This window comes from Oncorhynchus tshawytscha, linkage group LG26, assembly GCF_018296145.1.
Source record: "Oncorhynchus tshawytscha isolate Ot180627B linkage group LG26, Otsh_v2.0, whole genome shotgun sequence".
In the NCBI taxonomy this organism is placed as follows: domain Eukaryota; kingdom Metazoa; phylum Chordata; class Actinopteri; order Salmoniformes; family Salmonidae; genus Oncorhynchus; species Oncorhynchus tshawytscha.
Genome location: NC_056454.1, coordinates 13,629,163 through 13,655,494, shown reverse-complemented (window position 1 = coordinate 13,655,494; position 26,332 = coordinate 13,629,163). Strand labels below are relative to the sequence as shown.

At 41.7% G+C, this 26,332-nt stretch overlaps 1 protein-coding gene across 2 annotated transcripts in view; it reads right to left on the bottom strand.

The window, feature by feature from the left end:
• Window positions 1-634: 634 nt before the first annotated feature.
• The window catches only part of scn1laa (sodium channel, voltage-gated, type I-like, alpha), a 42,943-nt gene continuing 17,245 nt past the window's right edge, over window positions 635-26,332 (bottom strand). The window contains exons 10-27 of one of the 2 annotated variants that reach the window (XM_042306408.1): window positions 23,484-23,690; window positions 21,980-22,258; window positions 19,523-19,861; window positions 18,794-18,926; window positions 18,437-18,675; window positions 18,151-18,324; window positions 17,662-18,018; window positions 17,043-17,540; window positions 11,060-11,192; window positions 10,709-10,863; window positions 9,773-9,946; window positions 9,413-9,535; window positions 7,853-8,122; window positions 7,630-7,683; window positions 5,257-5,394; window positions 4,999-5,103; window positions 3,481-3,751; window positions 635-3,387 (exon numbers count right to left, since the gene is read on the bottom strand). In XM_042306408.1, the coding sequence (XP_042162342.1) occupies window positions 2,222-3,387; window positions 3,481-3,751; window positions 4,999-5,103; window positions 5,257-5,394; window positions 7,630-7,683; window positions 7,853-8,122; window positions 9,413-9,535; window positions 9,773-9,946; window positions 10,709-10,863; window positions 11,060-11,192; window positions 17,043-17,540; window positions 17,662-18,018; window positions 18,151-18,324; window positions 18,437-18,675; window positions 18,794-18,926; window positions 19,523-19,861; window positions 21,980-22,258; window positions 23,484-23,690 (4,815 nt within the window). In that variant the 3' untranslated portion in view covers window positions 635-2,221. The remainder of the gene's footprint in view (window positions 3,388-3,480; window positions 3,752-4,998; window positions 5,104-5,256; window positions 5,395-7,629; window positions 7,684-7,852; window positions 8,123-9,412; window positions 9,536-9,772; window positions 9,947-10,708; window positions 10,864-11,059; window positions 11,193-17,042; window positions 17,541-17,661; window positions 18,019-18,150; window positions 18,325-18,436; window positions 18,676-18,793; window positions 18,927-19,522; window positions 19,862-21,979; window positions 22,259-23,483; window positions 23,691-26,332) is intronic. The other variant, XM_042306409.1, reaches the window with a different exon arrangement.

The following is a 26,332-nucleotide window of genomic DNA, read 5'->3' as shown; positions in this document are numbered from 1 at the left end:
CAGGTCACATAATCAAGAAAAAAGTGTTCCCTGACACGGGAAAAACTCCAGGGCCTTCGAAGAATTCATTTAACTCACTGGGCACTGCTTTGAAAACATTTGTTTAGTGTGCAAAACCACACTGGTAACTGGGATAACAATGTATGTATAGAGTATGTTGATGTCATGTATCGATGGCGTCTGCTAGATGACTAAAATGTAAATGGATGGCAAAGTTGTAAATTAATAGACATAAATACGTGCAATGGAATAAATTAATATTTTACAGATATGCATTCTTTCTTTATTCATTTAGCTTTTCAATGGGATGGGTTATAGCAATATAAACTGCATGCAGTTTACTCATTCACTACAAGCATTATGCATGTAGAAGACGGGATGTATTAACTGTTATGTAATCAAAACATGAATTGTGTATAAATGTATTATATTATGAATGTTTTTATTACATGCGAAATATACTCCTATAAATGTATACTTTATAACATTTTCATTACAGATACTTGTGACATATTATACAGAGTGAACAGCTGGCAAAAGTAACGTCCTGAAGAATTGAATAACTATACAAATGTAAACAAACGCAGGAAACAATCGAAGACCTGAGACAATCACATTCAGAATTCCCTGAACCTGACGTTCCATCTTAGATATTTATTATGATAAAGCATGTGAGGTAAGCTGTGACCACAGTTTACAAAATGACACATGATTAAAAAAAATGGCAAGAATCAAAAACGAGAAGTCCACTTCCCCTTCACGAGATCACATGGGGAGTTTCAGAATGAAAAAGTGCAGTGAAGCTGAAACTGAACTAAAGTGGCTATGGTGCAGACAGTGTAGCCATATTGTGTAGCAAAATTATTTACAAAGGGGTTATATAGTACAAAGAAAAATTATTATATTACAGTATTTATATAGACATTGAGTGAAATCTTAAACACAATCTCCTCACAGCCTCAGCAGGATGCATCATACTCTGGTCTGTCTGCCATATAGAGCAGAGAATGCAGAATGTAATATATACATTTATATGTACTAAATGACACTAACAACTTCATATATTCCATTATACATGAAAACTACCACCTAATATATCAAATATGTTTGTATATTTCATATATTATAGAATGTGTACATACAGATACATCAATAACAATGGAAAACTATTTGGGAAGTGAGGAAAGGTGCACACAAATGAACTTGGATTTGGTGAAAAGACAAGGACGTTTTCTTTTAGCATTCACCACTGTGAAGACAAAAGGCAGTATAGACATGTGTTTGAAGCCATTGAGGTACAAGCTGGACAGAAGAGATGGATAATGAATACTATGGGTATCAACTCTGTGAACCAGCTGTAAAGATTCATGTATTCTGTATAGTACGGTAGATTCTGGTGAATGAACGCAGGAAAACTAAGTATGTGTTACTAGATAGCGTTTGGCATTATAGCCCATGTTATTGTTCTGAAACTGACGGTAGATGATCATTGGTGGTAATGGTATTTGGACTGTCTGCTCTGGAGACATATGTTCTTGTTGATTTATAATAGTGTGAGTAAACATGTAATAATGTTGCCGATTCATCAGAGTATGAAAAACATTTTAGTGCCTTCATGCAGGTCTACATTTAGATTGAACTGCAGCACTCCCCCTAACTGCACTACAGCAATAATGCTCGCCATGAGTAGTCAAGTCGCATTAACATTTAAAGTGAACAAGACTACCTTTAAAGCAATAAATGAAACCCTTCTTTTTGCAGAAAATAAAACTGTTTACAAAAAAGTACAGTCACACAATCAACCTATGATTAAAAACAAGATTCTGTAAGAAAAATAAGTCAGTAAATCATATGGCAGCTATAATGCAAGACACTGGATGCAGCCTTGGTAGTACCGAAGTTACAGGACACAACATAACTAAATGTTTCCGATCGGAACAACACCCATAACACATTTTTCTACCTGTCGGCGGGCAGCTATTTGTTTTTGTCCCCACGGAAATATTTATCTGAACAATGGGTCACCTGACAGCCTAAGAATGTGAGTCACTACCTAATTAAAGACGCCAACCTTACATTTAGACTCAAGTAAGCGTTGTCAGTTTGGCATAGGTATCCACGCCAAAGAAGAAGGTCCACTTGACACATTAGTCACCTTCAAAAGGCTGTAAACAATTTGTCACGAAATGAAATGTCTACGTTGCATCTTCCCAACATCCATTCACTTCTTTTTCTTCTTTACCTCCTTCTCTCTCTTGACTTTTTCATATTTGTTTTTCTCTGGTTTTGTGACACTGTCATATGATGGGGGCGAGCCTGTGGAGTATGTCATGTCAGTTCTGTCTGAAGTAGAGATCTCGTTAAATTTGTCTATGACGAGAACTTCTTTATCAAGGAGCATCTTCTCTTTGTACATGGCAGAGGCCCGTTTAACAATACGTCTGAGCAGATATCGTCTGAAAGCTCTCTGAATTATCAGGGCAGACATGTCTTCTTGTTTACGGCGTAGCGTGGTGGTGATGGGTTCGTAGGACACCTTGGAGGGGTTGGAGGCCATAAAGCGCTCCTCCATTTGACCGCGGAGGATGTCCAAGCCTTCGCCCTCACCCAGGACGCGCTTGGTGAAGGCAAACAGGATGTCCAGGCAGTGGATGCGCTCCCCACTCACCATGGGCAAATCCATGTAGATCAACTGGATCTTGTTGGGCTTAGAAATGCGTAGCGGGGGGTCCAAGGCATCAGCGAAGTCAGACAGCTTCTCATACTCCATGAACTGGGTGGCCCTTGCATCAAACTTCTCCCAGACCTCGTAGAACATCTCAAAGTCATCCTCGCTCAGGGGCTCAGCGCTCTCCTCAGTGGCCACACTGAAGTTCTCCAGGATGACAGCAATGTACATGTTGACCACAATGAGAAAACAGATTATGATGTAGCTCACAAAGAAGATAATGGCTACAGGGGGATTCCCACAGTCTCCCCCCTTGTACTTGCTGCCTGGGTGCTCTTTACGGCTGTCACAGTCTGGCTCTCTCTTGTTTAGGATGGGTGCCAGCAGGCCGTCCCAGCCAGCTGACGTGGTGATCTGGAACAGGCAAATCATGCTGTTGCCAAATGTCTCAAAGTTGAACATGTCATCAATCCCAGACTCCTTCCTGACGTATGCAAAGTTTGACATGCCAAAGATGGCATAGATAAACATCACTAAGAAGAGCAGGAGACCAATATTGAACAAGGCAGGAAGTGACATCATCAAAGCAAACAAGAGTGTACGGATTCCCTTGGCACTCTTGATGAGGCGAAGGATGCGACCAATCCGGGCCAGTCGAATGACTCGGAATAAGGTTGGTGAAACAAAGTACTTCTCTATCAGTTCAGACAGAAACATACCTGAAAGGACAGAGAAGAATTACACGTAATAATCCCCAAAGCAGACTGTCAAATTGCAGTATTACAACTATGGAAATAGGTGACAAATCTTACCAATTATCGACAGGATAACAACAATAAAGTCAAATACATTCCACCCAATGGTGAAGTAGTATTGGCGGAGTGAGAACATCTTCAGAATACACTCTCCGGTAAACATGACAATAAACACCAGGTTGATCTTATAGAGAATTCCATCCATGTCGTCCGTCTGGTCGTCCGTCTCCACCATCATGGTGACCATATTAAGGCATATGAGAATCATGATGACAATGTCGAAGGCTTGCTTTGTAATGAAATCAAAGACATATCCTTGAAACTTGTTCTGGAGGAAACATAAGAAAGAAGCATTCTGAAAAACCAGGAAGTAGACATAGAGGTTCACGAAACAATGAACAAGTTAAAGAGTGGTATGACCCAACCTGTTCTCAGGGCAATTCATAGGATTTGGTGTTCATTTGTTCCCTCCAATTTGTATGATATATTATGTTATGTTAGCTTACATAATTAATGGAATAGTGGTCGTACAATATCATACAAATTATAGGATGTATAGTATCATACGTCTTACCCGGTCGTACAATAGCATACTAATTGAATGAACTTATCAATCACTTGGAGGACTTATAGCATTATACATCTTTCTCTGAAAACCAGCTTTACTTGTTGCATTGTAACAACAAAGGAGCATTTCGGGGAGAATTTACATTGGTGGTTGGTGTCACGCCTTGATCTGTTTCACCTGTCCTTGTCTTCACCCCCCTCCATCTTCCCCATTATCTCCTGGGTACTTATACCTGTGTTCTTTGTTTGTCTGTTGCCAATCTGTCTTGTTTATCAAGTCAACCAGCGTTTTGTCTCAGCTCCTGCTTTTCCCCAGTCTCGCTTTTCTCACTCACCTGGTTTTGACCTTTGCCTGTCCTGTCTCTGAGCCCGCCTGCCTGACCACACTGCCTGCCCCTGACCCTGCCTGCCGTCCTGTGCCTTTGCCCCTACTCTGGATTACCGACCTCTGCCTGACCTGACCATGACTGCCGTCCTGTGCCTTTGCCCCTACTCTGGATTACCTACCTCTGCCTGAAGCTGACCCTGAGCCTGCCTGCCGTCCTGTGGCTTTGCCACTACTCTGGATTATCGACCCCTGCCTGCCTTGACCTGTCGTTTGCCTTCCCCTGTTGCTGTAATAAACATAGTTACGTCAACACAGTCTGTATTTGGGTCTTACCTGAAACGTGATAGTTGGAAGAACTAACGACAAATGTTAGGATAATTTATGTAAAAGTTTACGAGAACTAAAACAACAAAGATTAGGAGAAAAATGTAAAGGTTAGAAAACTGTGATTAAGCTTAGGGAAAGGGTTAGGGACGGGGAAGCTAAAATGCTACACTTGTCCCTGACACAACTTGAACATGCAACCTTTGGATTGCCAGATGGTATACTACCACCAACCTCCCATCTTTAGTTTCTGTCTAAAGTAACTAGACCATTAGTACATACCATACGTCTTAGAGGTGCAGAAAAATACGTATCGTATATTCATATGGCTTTGAGACCAGGCTGCATGACCTTACCGCTGGCCTTGGGATAGGCTTTTGGGGTTTCTTTGAGCCAAGCTTCTTCATAGCATTGTAGTATTTCTTCTGTTCCTCTGTCATGAAGATGTCTTGACCTCCAAAGTAAAGAGGCAAGACAAACCTAGTTAAATTCCTGCAGCTCTTATACCTTTCTAGTCCATTATTGAGGGGAGAAAATCATCAATACCTTAAATACCTTAAATAGAAAATGTATGCACGTATCATTGCCTGATTACTACGACACGAAATACTTATCTTTTTCTTTTGCTGATTGAAGTTGTCTATAATGACACCAATGAAGAGGTTGAGTGTAAAGAAGGATCCAAATATGATGAATACCACAAAGTACATATACATGTACAGATTAACTTCATAGTCGGGTTGATCTTCCAACTGTAATAGAATAGCATAGTATTACCATACATTATAGAACGGGTGGGTCTAATCCATAATGCTGATTGGTTAAAACCGTAATCCAACCGGTGTCTATTCCCCAAGTTACCACTGGTTAAATCCATGATGTTAAAATGCCTATTTACTCTGTTCCATCTGACTGCACCATCCCATCAGCCCAGCCAGGAACATTATAAACTTGATCTCCACTATAAAAAGCATCTAGACATTATCTCACATTTCTTTTACACTAACATTTTGTTTTCAACAGCAGAGATTTGTATAAACCTTGTTGTCTGTCTCTCCTACATTTGCAACATTGTTTCAATATTCAAATTCTATCTCCAGCTCTCCCATAGTAATGAACGTGTTGGGAGCGGGGACGAGACAGACAGACATGCAGACAGCGTTTCTCAGCCAGTCGAAATCATGAATCAGCTGGTATCATTTTTATGAATAAATACAGTGCATTCAGAAAGTATTCAGACCACTTTACCTTTTCCACATTTTGTTATGTTACAGGCTTCTTCTAAAATTGATTAAATAAATAAAATAAATAAATAAAACAAATCCTCATATTAAAAATTAAAAACAGAAATACCTTATTTACATAAGCATTCAGAATCTTTGCTATATGATTCAAAATTAAGCTCAGCTGCATCCTGTTTCCATTGATCATCATTGAGATATTTCTACAACTTGATTGGAGTCCACCTGTGGTAAATTCAATTGATTGGACATGATTTGGAAAGGCACACACCTGTATATATAAGGTCCCACATTTGTCTAGCAAAAACCAAGCCATGAGGTCGAAGGAATTGTCCGTAGAGCTCCAAGACAGGATTTTGTTAAGGCACAGATCAGGAGAAGGGTACCAACAACATTTCTGTAGCATTGAAGGTCCCCAAGAACCTTCAATGCATTCTTAAATGGAAGTTTGGTACCTCCTTGATGAACACCTTCTCCAGAGCGCTCAGGACCTCAGACTGGGGTGAAGGTTCACCTTCTAACAGGACAACGCCCCTAAGCACAAAGCCAAGACAACGCAGGAGTGGCTTCGGGACAAGTCTCTGAATGTCCTTGAGTCGCCCAGTCAGAGCCCAGATGAACCTGATCAAACATCTCTGGAGAGACCTGAAAATAGCTGTGCAGCAACACTTCCCATCCAAGCTTGTAACATCATATCCAAGAAGACTTGAGGCTTCAATCGCTGCCAAAGGTGCTTCAACAAATTACTGTGTAAAGGGTCTGAATACTTATATAAATGTTATATTCCAGATGTCATTTTTTTATAAATTTGAAAGAATTTATAAAAAAACATTTTTGCTTTGTCATTATGGGGTATTGTGTGTAGATTGATGAGGGAAAAACAAAACAATTTTATACATTTTTGAATAAGGCTGTAACGTAACAAAATGTGGAAAAAGTCAAGGGGTCTGAATACTTTCCGAATGCAGTGTACAAAGACATGTCAATTGAAAAAAGGTCAAACAAAACTAATAGCAACTGGTCTTTCCAGCTTCAGTTTGAAGTGATTGTGTTAGCTGTGTTGTTGGCGAGCTCCTCTGAACAACAGTTTCCTGACGAGTGAGAATATTTTCTATGCCATGGGAAATTAGATCATTGTTATGGCTGTATCCAAATAAATGTCTCAAGAAAACAGCTTAATCAAATGCAAATGCAGCTACTTTGTTGTTATTCTGGCTGCAATTTTTGAAGTGACTGTAAGTTAGCCGTAGTTGGCTAGCTAGCAAGCAAGGGATAAGAATGTTGCCAGCCAGTATGGAACATTTAGAACGAACGACTTGGTCGCGTCTCTAGCAACCGAACCGATAGAACGAATGACCAGCTGGTTTGGATAGCAACCCTAGATTTGTGTTGGGACAATATCTTGTGGAAGGATTAAATTGTTTGAATAAATTAATCAAAATAAAGATTTTTTTAAATGAAATTATGTCAATCATTATTTGAATATGTTGGTAACCCGTTGTATAAAAGTGATAATGCCCTCGAAGCCGGTGTTTGCTATTGGCATGGTTTGCCGGTACTCGACTTCATCCCGTGCCTAACAACACCGTGCCAATATATCATTTAAACACCAACTTCTCAGGTATTGTCACCTAATTAACAATATCATACAAACAACAACACTATGATATATAAATTGAAAATGTGCAAACACAATCAGCCATTAGCCTGAAATACCTTGTGAAAGGTATTCCTGAAAATACTTACATTGCGAGAGTCCACAGCTGCATACATGATGTCCATCCAGCCTTTGAATGTAGCCTCAGAGAAAGTAAGGAAAATGTTATTACTTAGTAGTTAAGACACTAGTTCAGAAGTACATCGCCCTCACACAACTCACCTGCCCACACGGAATTGGTACAAAACCTTTGACGTAGATACAGTCTCTATCAATAAAACATTTCTGGTGATATGAGAGAGAGCAGCTCACCACTTGTAACAGTGCCAGATAGCCCGCTCCCACGTTATCAAAGTTGATCTTGACATTCTTCCAGTAGGCACCTTCCAAAGCCAAACATTCTGTCTTGTTAGCTACGTCTCTAACTTTGAAGCGCTCCTGTGTGGTGATGTTGACACAATGGTAGTATTTCCCTGCAAACAGGTTAACGCCCATGATGCTGAAGATGAGCCAGAAGATGAGGCAGACCAGCAGCACATTGAAGATGGAGGGGATGGCTCCGAGCAGAGCGTTGACCACCACCTGTAAGGATTCACACACGGCCTCAGTCTCAGATGTAAGAGCATAGACGATATCTCATTGGGTCATTTTCAGAACTGACAAGAAATACTTGTTGACTTTGGTGATGGTGAAAATAGGAAAACACATGAGTAAAGTGTTTAAAATGATGTGTACACATCAGTCAAAACTCAACACAAGAATCACTAACACCACAGCTTATTAACAACAATGACAACAGCAAGGTGAGAAGCAAAGGAAAGAACAAGGAGAAGAGGGGGAATGTATCTGTAAAGGAGATACTGTAGGCTATGTTTACGTTTTAGTGAATCACATTTAGGCTACAGTGGGGAAAAAACGAAACAGAAAAAACCTTGTAGAGGCAGGATGAAGTCACATAATTTGTTTACTGTAAATAAAAATACAAAACACACAAGTAGTGTTCACATTAAAGGCAGTCCCCCGCAGCAAAACACATCCAAACACAGTACCGTTTCAGAGAACATCAATATAGAGCCAGCGAAGCAATGAGAAGTCAGTCATACAGATGGGAGAATTCAGTGACAACCACGTGAGGAGAGACCGTCGTCACAGTACTGGTGGAAATCTAGCCAACCACAACATGCGAGAATCTGATCGATAAGAGCTACATTGATTATAGCAGTCGACACCCATCCTGCACATATGACATAAGCATCCAAACCCCTGGCTAGAGCTTGTATTTCACTGTAAAATATACATTCCAGTGAGAGTACCACACATTTTTAAGATGGTTAATTAAGTGCAGTAGCCTCCAAGACTTCAGTTTGTTCACATTTTTTTAAGTAAAGTGAATGCGTTATTCCGCGCCTTATTTATTCGTTTTCAATAACGCTGACATCCTCTGATGAGTGCACATGGCCTGCCAGTGGGACTGACGGAAACTCTCATCCTGAAAACCAGGGTTGGGATCGATTCCAGTCAATCAGTAAGTACACTGAAATTCCAATTCTCTTCAATGCTTTTTAAATTAGACAAATTTGGAATTGGAGTTTGGTTAACTTTCTGAATTGACTGGAATTCAAATGGAATTGACCACAACCCTGCTGAAAACACATATAGCTGGAAAATGAGGAATAGGAGAGGAAAGGTAACTCTAAATATACATGCATGGAGTGAGTGAACTTTACATTCTCCAGCTGTTGGGTTGCAGTGGACCTTAGTTTGACTACAGAGCTCTGTGCCCATGCAGGGCGCTGATGTCACGCTGGTAAAAGGCTGTGATGATATGCACGGTGAAGCAACAGGACAGGGCTCTGGTCTGATGACTCTTACCCTCATGCCCTCGAAGCGGGACAGCGCTCTCAGGGGCCTCAGTGCTCGTAGAGTCCTCAGGGACTTGATGGCACTCAGCTCAGCGTAGCCCAGGGCATTGGCCACAAGGCTGACAAGAGACACCTGTAAACACAATGACTCCATGAGAAGAGACGAAGGACTGGCTGGCACAGGCTTTCTCCTGGGCCTCAAACAATAGTTTTAAACCAGGAAATAGGTCACTCCATCGCCTTAGCTACACGGCCGTAGCATTTCTACATTGAAACGTCAAGGCAATGTCTCAAAACAAGCTAATTGGGAACCTTGCCAGACTACATATATTTTGTGCAAGTGAAAAGGTTGTTTCAAAAGAAGACCTACGTCGACAATGAGGAAGTCCAGCCAGCACCAAGCGTTGGTGAAGTATTTGGCGAATCCATAGGCCACCCACTTCAGCAACATCTCCAGGATGAAGATGTGGGTGAAGACTTTGTCTGCAAACTCCAACACCGTCTTAATGGTCTTCCTCTTCTCGATGTAGATGTCCTCAAATGCCTTGGTGTAGACACACTCAAATCAGATGATCCCGTCCTATACACCACAGTAATCTCACACTCTAGGGTAGTAGCTGCTGCCTTGTCAGATCTGTTGCCAGTTATTTCTGTGTCAAGCGGTCACAGAATTGTCAATGACACAATACTGAGCCCGTTGAACAACAGAGCAGCTACATGTGGTACTGCATTTCTACTCCTTTGTAGTTTTTCATAAGGGTCAGACAATGGAGGAGAATTTGCTGTCATTCGCTGAATTTGCTGTGAGCTGCTGTCAGAGCAGCTCACAGATCACTGCACCTGTACATAGCCCATCTGTAAATAGCCCATCCAATCCACCTCATCCCCATACTGTATTTATTTATTTATCTTGCTCCTTTGCTCCCAAGTATCTCAACTTGCACATTCATCCCCTGCACATCCTACCATTCCAGTGTTTAATTGCTATAATGTAATTACTTTGCCACCATGGCCTATTTATTGCCTTTACCTCTCTTATCCTACCTCATTTGCACACGCTGAATATAGATTTTGCTACTGTATTATTGATTGTATGTTTGTTTATTCCATGTGTAACTCTGTGTTGTTGTATGCGTCGAACTGCTTTGCTTTATCTTGGCCAGGTCGCAGTTGCAAATGAGAACTTGTTCTCAACTGGCCTACCTGGTTAAATAAAGGTGAAATCAAATGTAAAAAAAGAATAATTTGCCAGCCCCCTCTGCCATACTCTCAGATCCTTCCCCCGAATCCTTACTTCCCCACTTACCAGCGCTCCACTGCTGAGCAGGATCATGAAGATGATAAAGCTCTCAAACCAGTTGTGCTCCACTATCCTGAAACAAGTTTTTCTCAACGTCCACCACATCTTCCACTTGGCCTCATCAACGTTCACTTGGCAGCATTGGAATCTGCGGACACATCCTGAAAGCAGACAGCATGTAGGTACATTGGAACAGATGTTACAATTCAACTTATTTTCCCCCCAAAAAATGTGTGTCTTGTGTTTCTAGTTTCTGATCTTATCCATTCTATTTCTGGGTTCCAGCTTGTTATGCCTGAAGTTGTTATGCAAAAGACGATACCCACATCCTGAGACCTAGACTATTGTATCTCTCACCATCAGTGAAGCAGCCTTCAGGTTCCATGGACTCCTCAGGCTCCATGCCCACCGAGCCCTCTCCCTCTCCTGGGGGCCTAATGTCCACTGTACTGCCCTCTGAGGAGCTCAGCGGATGGTCTTCAGATAGCTGCTGCAAAGGGAGCCAAGCCATAGCAACATTAGCACAGCACACCCATGACAGGCCCTGGGACACTAGCATCTGCCCGGGAGCTGACATACTGAGCCTCATTACAATGGGTCACCCAGTGATGCAAGGGTACTGCCATATGTAAGCTCACAGGGTCTGTCTCTTTGTCTAGAGTTGTATATCATTTCATGCAGAATCAATCAAAATTACCTACAGACTTAGAAGATGAGACATGTATAGTATGGAAAGTCAAATTGCAGGCTAACACATGCATAAGCGCTGTTGAAATATATTTTTGTGTCTTAATAAAGGTCTGTAGGTAAAAATGATTTCACTTGAGTCATTATGGCATGCGTTCTCTAAAAGTGTATGCTTGAACCAAGCCTGTGATCTAAATTAATAGAACATGTGTGCTCCAGTATTTTCATGTCCAGGACTTTTTGACCCAAACAAACTGGTCTTTTCCCCTTCACATTTTCCTCATTGACATGAAAACACATATGTCCAGTTGCTAAGCAGTAGACAAGCCGTAGTCATTTCAAGAAGAGGGCAGCCTGCATTAGCTTAACAGCAGATATAACAGTGTTGTGCACTTTAACCAAGACAGGCATTAAGGAGTTCGCATTCCAGGCTCGTGTCAGATTAGAACGCATTAAACACCCGAGACAAGGTAACTTGAGAGAGTAATGTGATCATACTGGGGAAACAATTCATAGAAAATAGAATAGAAAACTGAACGCTTAGAACATTTCCAAATACAGTGTAAGAACTAGAGGACTAACATCTGCCAACCATGTGGATGTGACCAATAAAATGTGGTTTGATTTGGAAAGCTGATTTTAGGAGAGGTGTGCTGGATTACAAGGAATAGCAGCCTCCCCATGCAATGATGTCAAGCATCTAATACTGTTGACAATGTTCAAAGATGTTCCAGTTTTTCCAATAATTAAGCTTATTCAGCGTCTCTCCTCGAGCACTTTGTATCTTTCTACTAGGTGTGTCTTCCAACCGCCTTGAACTGAGAGCAGCCTTGCGTTAATGCCTTTCTGGGGAGTACAGTAGCACTGAGCTGTCATGGGACCCAGCTAATGCAGAATGGTGAATGATGTAAGCATGCTACGACGATATATGCGCTGGGAATACTCCATTTGACTACGCTACCCCAATCACACAGGTGTTTGACCTTCAATTTAGGTACTATTGTAGGCACTACGATATCTTCTCATTTCCACATACAGTACACTCTACTATCTGTTGGTTGCTCAAGAAGTTGCACCTCTTTTGGACTTGAACTTATCCAGGTACCGAAGTCAAATATAATTAGTCGCTACTATATACAGTAAGTACACGCTTTGAAAAATGCTATCTAGAACCTAAAAGGGTTCTTCCGCTGTCCCCATAGGAGAACCCTTTGAAGAACCCTTTTTGGTTTCAGGTAGAATGTAACTCTTTTTTCCCCCTGAGTATAATATGTCCTGTATTCTTACCTGCACTATCATTAATAACGGTATGCCTACTAGCAACAACATTCATTTTTTTAGAAACCCAGCTGATTGAAATAAGGATGGTCCTCTTAAAAACAAGCATTTGTAATCACCTGCTTTCGTCATTCCATTATGCATCATATTTGCCAAACGAAAATGCCATAGTAAATGTTCGGGCTGTGAACCATTCCTCCAATACATTTTTGACCGTCAAAAAACCCATTACTCTACAGCATATAAGTCAAATTTGTCACGTTCCAGGTGATCTCTGGCTGCTGAAAGATCCGCCCTCCAAAAAACTAAACCAAACTAAAGGGACAAAACTAATAACAATCATGGGTTGATCTGTGGATGAAAATGGTGGTTTTGCTCATTCATAAAAAATAAAGCATTGCAAAGAAGCCTTAAAACAATCAGGGTTGGCAGCATCAGAACGGCTGCTGAACGTATATAAAAATGAAGTAGGGAGTAAAGTATGATCAAGCAGAAACAAACATAGATGATCAATCTAACAAAAATGTTGTTCTTTGTTGGTAAATGGAATAGGCAATCTCCACGGTTAGTGTTATGTACAATAAAGTGGTCTTACAAGTCTCCTCTCATTGAAAACCTTGAGAGCGTCTGTGAAACAGCTGCAATAACAAATGGGGTTAAGTGTGGTAAGTTACTGTGCCACATGCTACCTTGTCTGGGAGCAAAGCAAGTTAGTCACATATTAACGTCTCAAAAAGTACATTTACAAGCGAAGGAAATACAATCTCACCAAATTTCCAACAGTCATTATTGTTCAACGAGAAATAGGAAGTACACTACCATAACAGCACAAACAGCACAGTACAACAACGTCAGCAAAATAAATCTGTAACACAGTGACATTTTATGATTGTCTGACTGCAATGATACCATAGATACTAATTGACAGTTGGCACTCAAGTTTGCACCATGTTCTGGGGGAGAGTGAGAGCCCGAAATGGGCCTTTTTACAACTCCATGCAATAAAGCTCCCTAAAGAGGAGGATGTAGCTGCAGAGCACTTCGATTTAAATGGCACATGTCTTCTGAAGACGAGGATTCCCTTGTCTCTGTGGCCTCTCCTCATTAAAGGGTTGTTGTATAAGGATCCATAATGTCACATGCATCATACTTGGCTTGCCATGTGGCGTGGGTTAAGTGCGTCAGCATGACCACGGCAATGGAACGTTCTACTCATCTGAAACAGCAAATGTATCCGCAGAGGACCACACCACAGACCAACATCTGAATCGGTCTTCATCCATCGCTCATGTTCTTTTCGTCTCTGGCTCCGTTCGGCCAGAACGTGAAACCGAAAGCCGTAGAGACATCGGAGGCTCACAGGAACATGTCAAAGTAATCACTAATGGCCCAAGCCTAACATGAGATCTGCGAAATGACCTCGACTCACATGTCTGTCTTTGACATCAATACGGTAAATGATCTCGAACTGTGATAAGCGTCTTGGAGGGACTAAGTGTTTATGTCCCCAGGATTTTTAAAAAAGTGATAATTTCATGCAGCGCAAATCGAGAGATTTAAGACCAGAAAATAAAAAACAGGTCTTAACGTTAATGCGGTTGGTAATGGCATGGAAACACAATCTATCTCAAAAGGCTTCTGGCTCGTGAGACTGCTTTGAAATACATCTGCGTCATCAAAGCTTTATTATTAAAAGGTCAAGTTTGGGAGCAGTAAAACAGTGAGCGGACATCACCTTTTTCTTTATCTATGTATTATTGTGTAGGCCTACAATATTTTCGCCAGCTCCAGTTTTGGGCCATATGCCGATCATGCAACGAGAGATCAGATAATGCTGGTGACCCTTGTGTTTATTTTCCGATAACAATTGCTTGTTTTCCATTTCATATGATTGAAAACCAAGCCCTCAATAGGCTACCCTTAACCTAGGCCTATACATTCTTAGAAAAGAAAGTGCTATCTAGAACCTAAAAGAGTTCTTCGGCTGTCCCCATAGAAGAACCCTTTGAAGGACCCTTTTTGCTTCCAGAAAGAACCCTTTTGGTTCCAGGTAGAACCCTTTTGGGTTCCATATGCATCCCTTTCCACAGAGGCTTCTACACGGAACCCAAAAAGTGTTCTACCTGGAATCAAAACGGGTTCTCCTTTGGGGACAACCGAAAACCCTGAGTGTAGGCTATAGTGAAGGCTGGTTCAACAGCAATCCATTGTCTTTTTTATTCTGTCTATTTTATACTATCACGCTTCTGACCCCAAGCTATTTACAACTATTGTTGTTGTTGTTTGAAAAAAAAAAAATGGACATCTTGTTTTCTGTTTCATTTTATTAAAAAACTAATCCGGCTCATGTAACAAATAACAATTTTGAATTCACCATCCTGGCTTCATGGTGAACGTCCAGCTCACATGCAATGCAATTTAGAGTCTGTCTGCTATTTCTGGAGAAGTTTGGGAGCAGCATAACGGTCAGTGGACATTCTCTTAATATTGGTTCTTTGTCCAGAGTCTGTGGAGAGTTGGATGTGCATAAAAGCCTCCATTGTCTGAGTTGCCTTAATATTATTTGCACACGGGGAGACATTATGGTGCCTGTAACTGTATTTAGACATAACCTACAGTATTTAGACATAACCTACAGTATTTAGACATAACCTCCAGTATTTAGACATAACCTCCAGTATTTAGACATAACCTCCAGTATTTAGACATAACCTCCAGTATTTAGACATAACCTACAGTATTTAGACATAACCTCCAGTATTTAGACATAACCTCCAGTATTTAGACATAACCTCCAGTATTTAGACATAACCTACTGTATTTAGACATAACCTACTGTATTCAGACATAACCTCCAGTATTTAGACATAACCTACTGTATTTAGACATAACCTACTGTATTTAGACATAACCTACAGTATTTAGACATAACCTCCAGTATTTAGACATAACCTACAGTATTTAGACATAACCTACTGTATTTAGACATAACCTCCAGTATTTAGACATAACCTACAGTATTTAGACATAACCTACAGTATTTAGACATCACCTACTGTATTTAGACATAACCTCCAGTATTTAGACATAATCTACAGTATTTAGGCATAACCTACTGTATTTAGACATAACCTCCAGTATTTAGACATAACCTACTGTATTTAGACATAACCTACTGTATTTAGACATAACCTCCAGTATTTAGACGTAACCTCCAGTATTTAGACATAACCTCCAGCATTTAAAACAAGTTGTTGTTTTGTCTTGATTAGAATTTGATAGAATTGTTGACTCTTTTGAAGCCTTATCAATAGTGAATTTAATATTGTTTCTTGACAACTTTTGGTAATTCCATGGCTCAGACATGGCAGACATAATGCAACTGAACAATATATTTCCATGTTGAAGCCATGTAATTAGGCTTCTTACAACGTCGACTGCAAACATGTAGCAAAGATGGGTAAATTTTGTTTCCGTAGGTTATTTAACAAATAAGGCAATAGCAGACTAACATCGGAATTGGAGTTGATGACAACGCAATACATAAAAGACCATAAAAACACATCCTGAAGTAACCACATATTTAGCCATGGAGCACGTTCTAATTGGCCAATTAGGGTTCAAGCCTTGACACACCTACAACTTTTTTTTTTCTTCATCAAAACCCAACCCTATCGCGCCACTGCTAGCTGCTACTAATTCCGGGTGTGAAAACAGCCCAAAATATTTCTGACAGCCCCCCCCAAACCTATACCGCCAGCACAAAGATTCACCATTGCGTTAGGTTTGTTAAAATACAGCCCCGAGAGTGTTTATGTTAGCTCCCTGGTACATATGAGTCACTGCAGCTGTTCTACCTCCCTGACCTACAATTGATTAACACCCCAGTGAGTGAACAGTAGGTGGCAGGCCAGCAATCCCCTCTTTATAAGCTCTAATGTGCCAAACAAGCACACTATGATTACATTTGACCATCACCTGGCTCTGGCTGTCACAATTTGCAGCAGAGGAGGCTGGTGGGAGGAGACATAGGAGGATGGGCTCATTGTAATGGAATGGAAACCACGTTTGACTCCTTTCCATTTTTTACATTCCAATGAGTCCATCCTCCTATAATTCCCCCCACCAGCCTCCTCTGATTTTCAGATACTACATCAGTGCAATAATCTCTAATGAGTCATTCTAACGTACATTTTTTAGATAATGTGTACAAACAACAGAAAACAAGCAGATTTGCATAACATCACTGTCCTTTTTTTAAAGCTCATAACGTCGCTGTCCATTTTTCAAATCCTTAACCTAGATCATCACTTGATTTCAAACTATGTACAAGAATCTGAGACTGTGAACTACTTCCACATTGTTCCATGCTCACCTCTTTGCTTTCCTCTATGTCCGAGGAATCGCTGCTGAAGTCCTCAGTGTTGAGGTCCGACTCTCCCACAGCGATGGGCACTGTGACGGTCAGGCTGGCGTTGTGGATGAACGGCATATAGTCAGTGTTGTCATTCATTATGTACTTCCCTGCTGCATTGCTGCACACCCCCACTCCCAACCCACTGGTGGCGCCATTGCCATCCTTTATGTAATCAGGGTCTTTCATGATCTCCACAGTGGTGTGGTTGGAGTTCCAGTTGGTCCCCATGGTTTTGTGGAGGTCATCCAGGGTCGTGTCCTCGTTCAGGCTCCTCTTCTTCTTCCTCAGACAGATGCTTTGGAAAGAGCGGCGCACCAAGGCCTTGACGAAGGCGACGCCCTGGTGGATGCGGTCTATGGCCACCGTCAGATTGTTCATCTCGCTGTCATCATCCGTGGCCGCCAGGTTATCAGCACTGAACGAGCTCAGCAGCAAGGCCAGGAACAGATTCAGGACCTGCCACACACACACACACACACACGCTCAACTGATGGTTTAAAGTTACTGTAATTGATTTACGGTGGATTAACAGTGTTGTTAACAGTCATACGGAGATACAGTAGAGCTGAAAACGTACCACTAGGTTCCCGATGACCATGACCATCAGGAAGACGATGAGACACATGCTCTGACCAGCCACCTCCATACAGTCCCACATGGTCTCGATCCACTCCCCACACAGCACCCGGAACACAATCAGGAAGGAGTGGAAGAAGTCATGCATGTGCCACCGGGGCAGTGTGCAGTCTGTAGAGATCTTACACACACAGTCTCTGTAGCTCTTCCCAAAAAGCTGCATGCCCACCACGGCGAAGATGAAGACAATGATGGCCAGTACGAGGGTGAGATTACCCAAGGCCCCCACTGAGTTACCAATGATCTTGATCAGCTTGTTCAGTGTGGGCCAAGACTTGGCCAGTTTGAATACTCTCAGCTGCATACAAAGAGAAGAATGGGATTAATATTCATTTCTATTCCAATATGTTGACAGTCTACTTTTATACCAGTGATTATTGACTGAAACTGCAGCATTTTGGATGTTGTGCTGGAGTGTCGATGCTCTTACCAATCGGAATGATCTGAGGACAGACATTCCAGACACGTTGGCCAAGCCAAGCTCCATCAAGCTCAAACTGACAATGACACCATCAAAAATATTCCAGCCTTCCTGAAAATAAATGTATGGATCCAAAGCAATAATCTTGAAACACATCTCAGCTGTGAAGATACCCGTGAACACCTGAGTAAAACAACACACAAGAACAGTGACAACAGTAATTAACATGTCATGTGCTTAAAATGGACGATTTTAAAGTGATTATGGCAAAAACAAATGACATGTGACTGCGTACCAGGTTTCCCACATAAAGCATGGTGTTGAACTCCCCAGACATTTGGTAATGCTCCATAGCCATGAACACTGTGTTCATAACAATACATATGGTGATAGCTAGGTCTACAAACGGGTCCATCACGATCATCTTGACTATTTTCTTGATCCTCAGCCACTTCGGACAACAGTCCCAGATGAGGAAGGTGTTGGCAAACTTGTACCAGCAAGGAGGGCACTTCTGTCTCGATTCTTCAAGTTCTGATACATACAGAGGATAAATAACAGAGAAACATTTGTTTTATGAATGTGCTCTCATTTTGTCTGTTCATGCTATTTGTTCTAGGGGGTGTATGGGGTATGGTATAGTCGTACACACCTTCCATAGTGTTGGTTATAACACTAGCTACACTGAGCGCCCTCTGCCTGGCAACTGGGTCTTCCAGGAAGTCCATAGAGGCCTGGTACGATCCATATCGGGCCTTTCTATACTCTGTCTCCGTAGAGTTTTCCTGGAGTTACATCATTTGGAAGCATTATCAATGTATTAATAAGTCATGGCAAACCAATTGCATCGGCAATATTCTGTATCTCAGCACAATGTAACCACCAAAGATGGCCATGTTCAAGGGCCAATTAATCTCTTAACCAGGAAGTCATCTGTTCATCCAAAAAATACTGTATTTCTAATCACATCAATAGAAATATTTTAATAGTTTCTTATCTATATGGAATAAATAAAAATCTATATGAACATCCAAACCTGTTTAATACTGCCTTATATTTATTATTTTTAACAAAATGTCATCTTTAGTGTGTAACTGTATGTAAATATACCATAAGTAATGTTTAGGTAGTCAAGGAGAGAAAGAAGGAAGAGAGAGAAGGAAAGGAACAAGATGCACACTACAAGACCACAGCCGAGCTAGAGTAGAGGCACGGCAGGCAGTAACAGAACAGAACTGGTTTAGAGACAACAGAACAGAACTGGTTTAGAGACAGCAGAACATAACTGGTTTAGAGACAGCAGAACATAACTGGTTTAGGCCATCCAGGCTAAACTACACTTCCTTGCATTGTCACCAGTAGAGGCCTTATCTACTGTCACCTCTGGCAGAAGGAGTCCCTCAGGTGACTTGGGGAGTGAAACCCCGCCCACTAGGGACACCACCCCGTTGCAGTCGACGGAGCTGTGCATCTTCCCATTTGCTGGCAGCACGACGTGTGATGGCATGCTGGTCTGGCTCACGTTGCTGGAGCGCCGGTTGCTCTGCCGAGGGACAAACAGAGAGCCCCGGCAACTGTCGTTGTCCTCGAAAGTGCTGTTCTCATCGTCGGCAAAGTCGTTCTCTGAGCCTATGTCCCGCGCACGGTCCCGGAAGCTGTAGAGGCTAGCCCGGCTGTTCCGTCTGGACGAGAACAGGGGTCCGCGGATACTCAGGAAGGACTGGGAGAAAAATACATTCCTCAGTGCCTGTCACTGGCATAAGCATGGGTTGAGAAGTGGAGTAATTTAAGATGGAAGAATGGGTCCTGCAGAGGGTGATTGTGATGAAGATGATGCAATGATGTTGATTATCTAGAGCAGTGGTTCCCAAACTTTTTATAGTCCCGTACCCCTTCAAACATTCGCCCTCCAGCTGCATACCCCCTCTAGCACCAGGGTCAGCGGACTCTCAAATGTGTTTTTTTCCCATCATTGTAAGCCTGCCACACACACATACAATACGATACATAAGAATGAGTGGCATTTGACATTTGACATTGTCCGTAAACTTAAGTTCATTTGCACACAAAAAATCATACAATGATGGAAAGACCTGTGTGTTGTCCATGCTAATGCAGACAGAAAAGAGCTCCAACTTCTTAATCATAGCCTCAATTTTGTCCCGCACATTGAATACAGTTGCGGAGAGTCCCTGTAATCCCTGATTCAGATCATTCAGGCGAGAAAAAACATCATCCAGGTAGGCCAGTCGTGTGAGAAACTCGTCATCATGCAACCGGTCAGACAAGTGAAAATTATGGTCAGTAAAGAAAACTTTAAGCTCATCTCTCAATTCCAAAAAACGTGTCAATACTTTGCCCCTTGATAACCAACGTACTTCTGTATGTTGTAAAAGCGCTACATTGCATAAGCAGAAAATACACGAGAGTTCAGGGGCCTTGATTAAAAAGGGTCAACCATTTTCACTGTAGTGCCCAAAACATCTTTCAAGCTGTCAGGCATTCCCTTGGCAGCAAGAGCCTCTCGGTGGATGCTGCAGTGTACCCAAGTGGCGTCGGGAGCAACTGCTTGCACGTGCGTTACCCCTCCACTTTGTCTCCCTGTCATGGCATTTTGCGTCATCAGTACAGATACCAACACATCTTGACCACCAATGTCCATTTAATGTCACAAAGCTCTCCAGTACTTTCAAAATATCCTCTCCAGTTGTCCTGGTTTCCAGTGGTTAGCAGAAGAGGATGTCTTCCTTAATTGACCCCCCATTAATGTATTAGACATATACCAGGAGCTGTGCCAGGCCCTGTTGACTCATCCAGCTGTAACGCATAGAATTCACTGGCTTGTATGCGAAGCAGAAATTGTTTCAAAACATCTCCTGCCATGTCACTGATACGTCGTTGAAACAGTGGTGTTTAATGGAGACATTGTCTGTATAGTTTTTTTGGCCTTTCCCCCCAGCATTGTACCAGCCATATCCATGGCAGCAGGAAGAATTAAGTCCTCCACAATAGTATGGGCCTGCCTGTCCTAGCCACTCGGTAGCTCACCATATAAGACGCTTCTAGCCCATTCTTCTTAATGGTATCTGTTGCTTTTATACGTCTTACTACTCTAAAGTTGTCTTTATTCTCGCTTAAAAAAATTCCCGTGGCTTATTTTTCAAATGGTCATGTTTCGTTTCTAAATGTCTGCGCAAGAGTGAAGGTTTCCCGCGAGAGAGTAACAGTTAATGTGATTGGATGTTCATTATTTGACACGTCTACCTGTATTTGACATTGTGTTGTTATTTCCCTGAACAGTAGATGGTTTCATCTTATTTTTGGCAGTGAAATGAGGGTACTCAGGCGGGAAAAAAACCTCACCCAAATGTATAGCCCCGTTGGAAAATATAAATGTACTGTTTGAAAATGTGAAGAAGAATTTATTTTGATTTATTTGGCATACCCCCGACGGCATTGTGCGTACCCCAGTTTGGGAATACCTGATCTAGAAGACGACCTCAGGGATAATATAAAAGGAAATGTGCAAGAGCACGATGAAGGGGATAATGATGATAATGACGCCAAGCACAATCCTGTTGCCTCTGCTGAGGAGGATGCTGATGAAGAGGATAGTGATTACGATGATAATGCAATTGAAAGATGACGGTGCTGCTGAAAATGGAGATGATAGAGTAGCGTTGATATTGATAATGCCGAAAATAATAATGATGATGAGATGAATAGATTCACTAAGGAGTGTGTAGCATGCACAGCAATTCACCAATACAGCGAACACACATGCTTTTGACAGCCAAAGGTAAAGGTAGGGTAAAGCAGTATGTTAAATTATCCTGACCTGGTATGGTGTTGAACAGTTCATGTCATAGTTGTGCAGGTTAGAGGCATCCATGGAGAAGCGGAAGTGACTCTTTTTCATACTGCTTTCGGACTCAGACCTGTGACACTTGTCATTGTCCTCTCTCTCCTCCTCCTCCCTCTGCTTCCTCTTCTTGCGCCTATTGCGCCTCTCCTTGGCGCTCTTGGAGCTGAGTTTGGAGGCCTCTGAGGAGGACTCAGTGAGGTCCCCTCTCTCACTGAACTCCCCACTCTCAGCCGCCATCACTGTTGCCGCTGCCTGTAAACCAATCAACACACCTAAGCTTTGGCCGTCAGGGGAAACACGTGACTCAGCAGGGCAACACGTCAGAAATAGACACAATGGGCTATTAAATGCCTTCTAAATTTAGATTAAAATACATTTACCTTTGAATACCTTGGAACATTTGTTATCTGAATTCTTTAAAAAATCTTGGCCATTTTCAGTTTAAGATAAATAAGAATATGAAGAGTATATTTCCAAAATGCTATATCCACTATTTTTTCACATTTGTGTTTTTTCACGAGAAATGATTGTTTATGGGTGCCTTCATATGTGTGTAAAACTGCTGAGCATGAAAAACTCATCAGCGTTGCAGTTCTTGATACAAACCAGTGCATCTGGCACCTACTACCATAACCCGATCAAAGGTACATAAATCTTTTGCCTTGCCCATTCATCCTCTGAATGGCACACATACAAAATCCATGTCTCAATTGTGTCAAGGCTGAAATATCCTTCTTTAACCTGTCTCCTCCCCTTCATCTACACTGATTGAAGTGGATTTAACAAGTGAAAAAAATCAACAAGGGATCATAGCTTTCATCCTGTATTCACCTAAGTCATGGAAATCATGTTTTGTGCACTCAGTGTATATCCATTGTTTAGCTGGAATGGAATGTTCATATCCTTTGTATTTGACCTTTAAATATGTGGTTGTTTAAATATGTGGTTGTTTAAATATGTGGTTGTTTAAATATGTGGTTGTTTAAATGTGTGGTTGTTTTACCAAGCTATCTTAAGAGGAATAAGTTGCTCTGGATAAGAAATGTTTGCAAAATTTGTTTTTAAAATATTAATGTCACAAATGTATCATTTGTACAGCTCTATTAAAAATGTAAAACCTAGCAGTACTACTTATTTGAGGCAGAATGAGGCAGATATCTAGCATTTTTGCAAAAAAAGAAACTTGATTATTTGTCTCTCTGAAATGAAACCGTCAAGCGATAGATTTTAAACAAATACATGTCTGTCACTGAACAATTAGATAGTGGAAAAAACACCCATCTCTTTCACCATTTCTTTAAACAACAAAAGGTTGTACCTACATTTCTGATGATGGATATATAGCGTTTAGGAATGAAACTCTTCATACATCACCAGCAATGGAAATGACTATTAAAGGAATTCCATGGTTGTTGTAATTAATGAGTGTGCTGTAATGTTTGGCATATTAGAGTTGAAATGGGGGGATATCCTGTACCTGTGCATCCTCCTGCTGTCTTCTCAGCTGCTCCAGCATGGCCTGGAACTCCTCCTCCTTCTTCTGAGCCTCCTCCATGGTGGCCTGGTTCTGCTCGTCGTACGCCATGGCAACCACAGCCAGGATCAGGTTGATCAGGTAGAAGGAGCCCAGGAAGATGACCAGCACAAAGAAGATCATATACGGCTTCCCAGCAGCCCGCAGGGTCTGGAAGAGGAACAACACCTCTTGTGACACATTTCTTACAACCTCTTCGAACATATCTCCCAAGTAAATCGCCAGTCGTTCGTATTACACCCCGGATAACATATCTCCATTGAGAGGATGCTAGTGGAACACTAAAAGGACTATGATAAAACATGCATGAAATGTCTGCTCACGTAACAAGCCATTTGGAACATGCACATGAACCCTGTGACATTGCACACCTGATCTGGTGTATTGTTCTGTGTTATTTGCTCAGAATGCTTCGCTGATCTCTCTATTCAAGGGACAACAATGCATTCAAAAAGACATGGTGTCTTTGCTTTAGTCATGATGCGACAGATCTCTGTTTCCTCGAGCAGAAATGTACCTGCCCTCCATTAGGAGGTTGTTTGAACAGGCGACTGGCAATCTTCTTTTTGATTTCTGTTTCGTAATGGGAGAATGTACTCATTTTCATCACACAGCAAATGATGCCTGTCTTTGTGTTTTCAAGAGAACCTGTACCCATGAAGTTAAACATGTCACAAACTAGGGCCAGGATCTATTTTAACAAACCTAACGCATTGGTAAATCTAAGCACAGATGGTAGTGTTATATGTCCAGGGGTGTGTCAGAAATATTGTTGCTGTTTTCACAGTCGTTATTTTGAGCGCAATTGCTGGCGGTGGTATAGGTGTGACGAGGGCTTGGCCACTCACTGGCCAATCAAGGTGTTCCATGGCTTATTACTGCATGCTTTTGTCTCAAGTTCTGCAGGTCTTTGTGTTGTTATCAACTCCAATTTGGCTGGGGACACGGAATATTCGGGTCCTAGTCCAAAATAGCATTGGTTACAGTAACAAGGGATAGCGACAGTAAAAAAAAAAAAATTAAACATCCAGTGGTTGCTCAATATGGTTGGTGTTGACAGTCAACATTGTTGTAGTTGGCTTCAATGAGTATAGGCCTTTCCGCTCCCGTAAATTGTGTTGTATGTGCGAGGCACATTCTCAATAAGCAAGATGTAGCCTAGTCATTATGTAGCCTGCCATTATAAGACAGCACTATTTTATTAGCCTACGTTTGGAGGAGCGTATCTGGTAACCGGACAAGAGGCTGGTGACGTATCTGGTAACTGGACAAGAGGCTGGTTACGTACCTGGTAACCGGACAAGAGGCTGGTTACATATCTGGTAACTGGACAAGAGGCTGGTTACGTATCTGGTAACCGGACAAGAGGCTGGTTACGTATCTGGTAACCGGACAAGAGGCTGGTTACGTATCTGGTAACTGGACAAGAGGCTGGTTACGTATCTGGTAACCGGACAAGAGGCTGGTTACGTATCTGGTAACCGGACAAGAGGCTGGTTACGTAACTGGTAACCGGACAAGAGATTGGTTACGTATCTAGTCACCGGACAAGAGGCTGGTGACGTATCTGTAACCGGACAAGAGGCTGGTTAATCTGGTAACCGGACAAGAGGCTGGTTACGTATCTGGTAACCGGACAAGAGGCTGGTTACGTATCTGGTAACTGGACAAGAGGCTGGTTACGTATCTGGTAACCGGACAAGAGGCTGGTTACGTATCTGGTAACCGGACAAGAGGCTGGTTACGTAACTGGTAACCGGACAAGAGATTGGTTACGTATCTAGTAACCGGACAAGAGGCTGGTTACGTATCTGGTAACCGGACAAGACGCTGGTTATGTATCTGGTAACCGGACAAGAGGCTGGTTACGTATCTGGTAACCGGAAAACGGGGATGGATACAAGCCGAATGGAGCACAGCAGGTATGCCGATGGGAATTGTGAATAATACAAAAGTATGTCGGCAAAAGCTTCGCGACTAGAATCCTTTTATGGATAGGCTGCTCGGGAATTATAAAGACACCAGACGCTTTTCTGTTGAAGCAGCTTTCGTTATAGTAGGGTACGATTTTTTTTGATCAAACGAAACAGAAAAAACAACTTAAATGTTCCTAAATATGAGTGTCCCCGGATTATCTAATCTTTTGCTCCATTATGGGCATACAACCTAGATGAAGAGTTTTTTTATGCACTTCCAAAATAATAACAGGAGCTGGCGAAACAGGAGCTGGCGAAAACAATGTATTAGCCTACATAAAATGTGGATGTCCACTCACTGTTTTGCTGTGAAAGCTTTGGTGATGAAGATTCATTTCAAAGCGGTCTCACGACCCAAACCCTGTGTTTTCACATGTACATTGATTGTTTTAAAAAAAAGATAAGATCAGAAACGTACATTTTTCTAAACTAATCCAATCTGTAAGTGGTTGGATTCATAGCAGCTGTTAGTGAGATAGTTGTTCCAGTTTGATGTTGGTAGTCTCCATGTACTGTATTGTCTTCCCTACTCTGACAGGTGTTCTAAATGCAAGTTAGGGGTGATGTAAAAGTGCCGGATATCTTCCTCCAAATTGGACCTAACAGAGATTGAATATTATATTGCAAACTACCATAATGTGACACATTAAGAAATATTCAAATAAGGCTTTACACCCTTATTACTTAAAGGAAGTCAACCGAAAGAGAAATGTACTCTGCTGGAGTTGATTGTCAATTCATTTAGTGTCGTGTTAACTCCAGCAATATCAACACCATGACCAGAGTAGTTTTAAGACAAAATGGGGGTTGGACCAT